This window comes from Parus major, chromosome 8 (assembly GCF_001522545.3).
Source record: "Parus major isolate Abel chromosome 8, Parus_major1.1, whole genome shotgun sequence".
Classification (NCBI taxonomy): Eukaryota; Metazoa; Chordata; class Aves; order Passeriformes; family Paridae; genus Parus; species Parus major.
In genome coordinates, this window is record NC_031777.1 from 25,743,631 (window position 1) to 25,750,948 (window position 7,318).

General features: G+C 41.0%; 1 protein-coding gene across 1 annotated transcript; it reads right to left on the bottom strand.

Annotated features, from left to right (window-relative positions):
• Nucleotides 1–415: 415 nt before the first annotated feature.
• ECHDC2 (enoyl-CoA hydratase domain containing 2) lies at nt 416–7,126 on the bottom strand. Its single transcript, XM_015636208.2, has 10 exons — nt 7,029–7,126; nt 5,564–5,631; nt 4,884–4,971; nt 4,485–4,571; nt 3,251–3,343; nt 2,606–2,662; nt 2,020–2,207; nt 1,526–1,576; nt 1,129–1,176; nt 416–682 (listed from the first exon to the last, which is right to left on the bottom strand). The coding sequence occupies exons 2-10, from the start codon at nt 5,612–5,614 to the stop codon at nt 605–607; spliced, it is 741 nt and encodes a 246-aa protein (XP_015491694.1). The 5' UTR covers nt 5,615–5,631; nt 7,029–7,126; the 3' UTR covers nt 416–604.
• Between the last annotated feature and the right edge of the window lie 192 nt (nt 7,127–7,318).

Consider the following 7,318-nt stretch of genomic DNA (forward strand, 5'->3'; position numbering starts at 1 on the left):
AGAGGAAAAGAGGCGATGGAGAGATATTTATGTGCTCAGCCTGTCTGGCATAGGCTGATGTGATGGCCTTACACATCTGTGCATGTACACAGCCCTGTGTTTTCTCAAACACTGGTTCCAAAGGGAGGTGAGTTTGGGTTCCTGGAGTGGGTCAGTGTTGCACTACTCACAGCAGAGCTGCCATGAAGGGCCACTGCTCTGTGCTGGTACTGCTTGTTCTGTCAAAGCAGTTGGAGGAGCACCGATACATCTTTATAAATCAAATTTCTCTCCAGTGTTTGTTTTTCCTGTTAAGATGCACTGTGTTTTGTTTTTTTTTAATTTGCTTATGGTGAGCCAAAGGTTCTCTATATTCCTTACTTGACATCTGTCTGAGAGCCCTAACTACTGACTTCATGTGAATGTGCTTTAAAGATCAGGTGTACAAAGTTAAATCTTTATTTGGAGATTTGTACAGAAAAACAAACCAGTGGAGTAGTTAGAAATGCAGTCCTAGGCAAGGAGTTAAGTGCACAGAATGGTGTCATAAAAATAATCATAAGAAATCAGTGGATCCTCCTCAGTCCTGCTTTATCTCCAGAGACTCAAGGGGAAGCAGAAAGTGTTATTTGCCGGTGAACCGAGGTGGTCGCTTCTCCCTGAAGGCAGCCATCCCTTCCTGACGGTCTCTGGTGGGAATATTCTACATGAGAAAAAAAAAAGAAAAGAAAGGTATGTTTTCCATTTACAAGTCTGATGTGTTTTTAAGTCCTGCCTAATTTGGCAGTAATGATCCAAGACTAAGATTGCATTTCTTTCAATGATAAAGTTCCATGTTTTGAAATTAGGAAAAAAGAGACAGGGTTGTAGTGTAACTCACAAACAAAGCACCTAAGAAAAACCCCATAGATTATATAAGAAAAGCATTTTCCATAATCTTCATCATCTTAAAAGATGCTGAGAGACACAGTATAATGTAATACCCTGTATCGTTCCTTTAGCTGAGAAAGGTGCACACTCTCAAAACTTGCTGCAAAGAACTACGGGAGGAATAGTTTTGAATTTATTAAACTAAAATCATTTGTAAAGCTCATTCTATAACTAATGTACAGTTGTTCCTTTCAGGAATGAATTCTGAAGGCAGTTTACCTGGGCATAACACATCCCCTCAATAGCCATCCCTGATGCAATGTCAACCTGGGAAGGAGAGGAAAGGTGTGAGGTTTATCTGAAGTACAGCCCTCAAAGCTACTTCATAACTCTCAAATCAATGAGAGCAGTCAGTCACTCTCAGTCATAGTAAGTGATCTTCACTCCAATATTAGAAGTACATGTTACTATCTGTATAAAAAAAAAAACCTGCCATTTTAATTTTATCTTTAAACAATTTTTTTAAAACCTCTGAAATGGTTTTAAATGTCTGATATAAAGAAAAATTTTATAACTCATAACTTTATAATCAGTTCTAAACATTTTTACTGTAGTAATTTGTAAGAGCTGCTAATCTTTTCATTCACCTCAGTATTTAAACAAAAATAATTGTTACCTCTATTCCTTTGTTTATTGCCAGTTTTCCCATTTTCACAGCAAACGGTGCCTTTATTAAAAACAAAAACAAACCACAAAAAAATATTTAAAAAAAATTAAAATTAATTCATAATATATTAGTTGTTGTATTATTATCATCCTAGTTCCAAATGACATTTTAGTCTACAGAAATTTGCAGTAAGTTATTAAGTATTTTTTTAAAAATCAATTTGGTGTTGTCTGCAGTTCACAGATGAATATGGTGTAAGGTTTCAATGTGTCCTGCAGATCTGTGTGGCTGCAGCTAGGGGGTAAAACTGTCCTGTGAGTTAAGCAGCTGGATGTTAGAACACTTGTTCCTACAAAAACTGCATTCACAAAAAGGAACAGATTTAAAGATCAGGAACCAAGACTTCAGTATTTCAGAGAAAGGAATGTCAGGTGTTTGTTTGCTCTCTCTTAAGGACAGCACAAATGCTGTCTTTACATTGGTCCCATGAACAATGCACTTACCTGGGGCAGGATTTCTTTAGCCAAAGTTAAAGCTCTCTGGTAAGCTGCATCTCCCTCGCTGTTCTGTGGCACTGAGTGATTTACCAACCCCATGGAGGCCGCCTGTTCTCCATCAACCTGTCTGCCAGTGAAAATGAGTTCCTTTGCAAGACCTATTCCAACACATCTGGGCAGGCGCTGAGTTCCACCTTAGGACAACAGGGAAAACACCATTTTCCATTTCTGACAAATGCCCCAGTAGTATTTTGTCTCCTTATAAAACCAGGAGGCTTAAAAAATAAAGGGATCATATGTTTCTTTAAAAACTACTGGCTGAACACATTAACATTTTTTGAGGAATCTGAAAGGCTTCAGTATTTTGATAAAAAGGAAAAGGTGTAAAAGGACTTCCCTAAATTCAGAGTATGTCTGAGACAGAACTCTTGATTCATAGATCTCTTTCATGACTGTAAGATGCTACTTCTAATTTACATTCAAAACACCTCAAGTGTTCAAGAACATACTCAAATGGCAAAATATTTACAATACAGCTGAGAAAGTGAGATTTTATGAATATTAATGAAGGTTAAGTTTTAATGAAGGTTACCTGCTCCAGGCAGAAGTCCTCGTGTGGTCTCAATAAGGCCCATTTTAGCTGATGAAGCTATTAAAAAATAAATGTAGGGTTAGCTACATTTTGATTTGTATAACTAGAAGTTTTCCAGATTGATCAATAAAATTAGAAACTGTCAATACTGAACTGGAACTCCATTTCTCCAGGTAGCCTGAAACTCTGAATACTACAATACTTTCTCAATGTCTGTCTTAAGTCTGCATACCCCAGTATAGCAATTTTAGCTAGAAAAATGAACCTCAGGTCCCTGCTAGATGAAATACAATGGATGGAAGCATGGAAACAGAAGAAATGTCTTTCAACCCAAACTGATTTAAGCTGGGAAGGTTAGATCTAGCCAGAGTATATCTGATCCAGTATTAAGTTAAGAATAACTATTCAATCCTACTAATAAATAGTTTTCTAGAGGAAACCTAATTTTACCTAAAAACAGGCTTTACTTTTTAAGCATAGGAACTACTTTCCAAATAGTAACTGAATGTCCAACTTCTGTACAACCTTCTGTTAAATTTCACTCAAACTCTTGGATTCCATTAACAATCCACTGTCACGTGTGTAAGTTCTCTTAAAAATGCAGCCATCAATTGCCAGGAGATTGCTACACTGAGTAACACAAACCTGCTACTCGGAGGTCACAGGCCAGGGCCAGCTCCAATCCACCACCCAAGGCGTAGCCATCGATTGCAGCGATCGTGGGCACAGGCAGGGCAGCTGCAGAAGAGAGCACAGATTGCACAGTTGTGTTCCACAAGTTCTGTTTCACACGGTCCTGCAATTTAAATCCTTAAGTTCTAAAGCTTTCAGTTCATAATTGTTCAAGAACTCATTTTCTTCTGATACAAATTTTCAGTCTGGAAACAGTAAAAATGATCTTTGTGCACTTCTCCTTTCTTAGTAAGAATGCAAAACATGCTTCTTCCATACAGAGAAGCTTTCAAACACAAAGTGGTGTAACACAAATGGGATCAATCATCTCCTTGCAAATTTATGACATGCATATTCATCTGTTGCAGTTAAACAGCCAAAGAGAAGACACCCTCCCTAGGCCCTGTCACAATGTTCAGTTTTTGTGGTGCTTTTGTTAGCCAAGGCTCCTGAAAACAGGAACAGTAAACACTGTTTAACCTCATTGCCTCATAGCTGAGGAACTTGATGTATCTGGAGATTAGCTGCTTGATACTTTAACTACTCAGGCAGCTGGATGCAAACTTCAGAGGTGAGCTAGTTCTCTCCTGTAACTACCCTGACTGCTTCTGTAATTTTTTTTTTTAATTGTTGCAATTCTGATTGGTATTTTAGATTTTACTTTGGTATTTCATTTCTTTCTAGTGAGAGCAGAATAGTTCATAGACAGGGAAAGAAAATTAATTGCAGAAGTTCATATTCCTTTTGCAAAGAAAAAGAAAAAGGGAGGCAAGGGAGTTGTAGATCAACCCCCGTCCCGACATTCCACAAATCCATTTAGCAAATCCATTCAGAGATTCAAGTCCATGTTCTTAGGTCTCTGCCATATTTTGAGTGTTTCTAAACATGTACTAGAAGTAGGAGAAGCAACACAGAACTTGCTTCCCAAGGATTCCACAGAAGTGTGGAATAAAGAATTTAGAGCAGGTATTTATTACATAGGTATGTATGTGCTTTGTTGTGGATAAGAAGTGCATCTTGTCCTTGGGAGGGGGCAGCAGGATGGTTGGTTTTTAATTCTGATTGGATCTCTCTTTCAGGCATAAGCTGAAGCCATTTGGAAAGCTAATCCTAGGTGGATAACCTGCTAGTTATTTCATCCTACAGCATTTCTAAATATTTCACTAGGTGATCTAGGATAAATTTTCCAATTGACATAATCTTTTACCTATTTCATCCATAAGATTTCTCAGTCTTCTAACAAACTCTCCAACTTCTGCATCATCCATCTTTGCACGTTCCTTTAAATCTGCTCCTAAATAAAGGAGAAAAAGGTTAGAATCTAGGAAAAGACATCTGAAGTGTTCTCTCCAGTCCCCCTCAGACAACAGACCATTTAAAAAGTCTGGAGATACAGCATTCCAGTTAAGTAAGGTCCATGGAAGTTGGAGCGTGGACATTTGGGCTGCAGCAGTAACGAGGGTGCTCTTCTGTGCCTTTTTCACAGATTTTTTAAAATTTATTTTAGCATTCATTTCCAACTGCTTTTCTGCATGATCTGATTGGTGCATGGCTCTAAGAGCCACCACATTTTTTGAGAAGAGTTTGCAGAGCCTTTGCTACTCACCTGCACAAAACACTCCTTTCACCTGGCTCTTGAACACCACCACTCGCACCTGCTCATCGAAGCGGAGCTGTTCCAGGACACTGAACAGCTACAAGGGAGGGAGTGCAAACGAGAAAAAAAAAATGTAGGCATATGGATGTGTATCTACACTGAAATTATAGCAAGTGCCCAATCAATGATAGAAGTAGTTTGTTTTTTTTCCCTGCAGGTGCCAGAAAATTCATGGAAATCATGTAAGTGCAACCTACAGGTTCTTCCACAACAAATTCAGAATGACACATTTCCCCATCTCTTTTTTCCTTCCATTCAGAGATGAACCTTCGTTGCACCTAAAACTTCCCTTCCTGTCCAGGCATGAACCAGACTTTCTCTAGAATGTGTCATCCTTGAACAGTTCACCTGCTAAGGTGTGACAATGAGTATGCTTTAAGACATTAACTTTGCATCTGAGTTAACTTCAATAAATTAACTTAGATAATTTAAATAACCCAGATATCTCTGTCCACATCTGAGGCAGTAACTGTTACAATCTGTTTTTCTCCAGGTTCACCTGCCTTGCCCCAATGCCATCTCCCAATTCCCTTCAACATGAGTTTTTTTTTATTTCCCACAACTGTTCTCAGTGCAGTTAGTTATTGATCATGGTTCCAAACACACTCACAGGCCAGACCCATACTCACTTCATTTACAAATACTTTTCCCAGTGAATTTCTCGCGTGGGGTCGGTTCATTAGGATTTCAGCAATACCTTAGTAATAGGAGACAATTTCAGTTATACTTCATTTAGTTCTCTGACACAGTAATTCAACTGGGAATAATATCTGCATATGCTGCATCTTCTCCTTCCTGAAAATGCATATAAAGTATATTCTAAAACAATCAGTTATTTTAAAACTGGAGGTGGCACATCATGTCTACAAAATCCAGTTATGCAGAACAACTGAGAAATTCAGTAGCACTGTAGAAGACTGTAAGTAAGCAGACTTTTAGAAAAGAAAATGAACAGGACATCCAAGAACTTTTCTTAGAATCACTGCAGAAATGGGGAAAAAAACCCCAAACAACAAACAAAAAAGATTCATCTTAGGTTTCTCCTTTGAATGTTGCTTAATTTATTTTTTATTGTACAGTCTTACTGTGTTCAAGTATATTCCCTAATGAAGGAAACCATCCTCTTGGGATTTCTGTTTGCATGTGAACAGCACAGACAGGTCACTCTCAGTTCATGTTCCAGAACCTTTTTGAAATTGAACTCCATTTAATTTCAACATTATAAGCTCCTCAGCAGAAAGGAATTCACTCAAAGTTCCTAAGTCCAAGCAGAAAAATAAAACCACAACATCTACCTAGCTCTCCTTTGCACATGTGATTTGTAAATTATTATCCAATGGCTTCCGTATGCTTTGGAGAGAAAAAAAACATCTCCTATTTCCTTGTCTGGACTTCTGCTCCCTTCCCAGGCTTTCACATTGGAAGATGCTGTTGCTGTGCTGTAGGTGCACAGCTGTACCTCACACCTGCCTTGGTCCTTCTGCCCTGCTGGAAAGTCTCTGTTTATCCCTCTGCCTATGGCAGTGGCCAGCTATCGAACCGGGGGTGTGCCACATTGGAAATGAGACACAAGTGAACAGCGGGTACCAGCTAGGGAAATGTACAGCTGGTAACTACTCAATGTCTTTGTAACCAGCAAAATACCAAGAACCGGTTATAAGCTCCTGCAACAGTTACACAGAAAGTAAATTCATTGGCAATCTGAACCAAACCTCAAAGTGCTTCGTGGCTCTCACGAATAAATGTGCACAGACACGTCAAGGTCCTGTCCCACCTTTATCACTGCATGTTAATGCTGTTAGAAAGATCTGAAGTATGCAAACCAGAACTTCTTACGTTGAGGTCTCCTGCACACATAACCTTAGGGCAAAAAAAAGTATCTAGCTATTCATTCAGCAGCAGCGTTCTTGAACAAAAGGTTATACAGGGCATAACTGAAAGCAAAACAACAATGAGCGCCCCGGGCTCGGCAGGGCTGTCACCCCCGCTCGGGCTGCGCCGCGCTGGGAGCACACGGCCACACTGATGCCAGGCCGAGGTGTTTCCACCAGGACGTGGCAGAAGTGGAGCCGCACTCCGAGTCCCGGCACTCACCGCCGCCGGCCGCGCTCAGCAGCACCTCCGAGCCCCGCTGCGCCCCGGCCGCGCCCGCCCGGCCCCGCGCCCCGCGCAGCGCCGCGGGCACCGCCCGCCACAGCCGCAGCATGGCCGCTCCGGAACCGGCACCTCCGCCCCGCCCCGGGCACCGCCCGCCACAGCCACAGCACGGCCGCTCCGGAACCGGCACCTCCGCCCCGCCTCCCAGGGGCAGCGGCTGCTGGAGAGGGAGCTCGGCAGCGCTTACACGGTCCGCTGCAGGGGAAGGGCTGCGCCTTTAAGGGGCG

Excerpts from the sequence above, each read along its gene's own strand:
- ECHDC2 (XM_015636208.2), bottom strand. The coding sequence starts at position 5,614 with ATGAACCGACCCCACGCGAGAAATTCACTGGGAAAAGTATTTGTAAAT. Across the intron at positions 2,663-3,250 it reads CTGTGACCTCCGAGTAGCAG|CTTCATCAGCTAAAATGGGC; the intron begins GTTTGTGTTACT and ends ATTTTTTAATAG. Across the intron at positions 1,177-1,525 it reads CAATAAACAAAGGAATAGAG|GTTGACATTGCATCAGGGAT; the intron begins GTAACAATTATT and ends TCTCCTTCCCAG.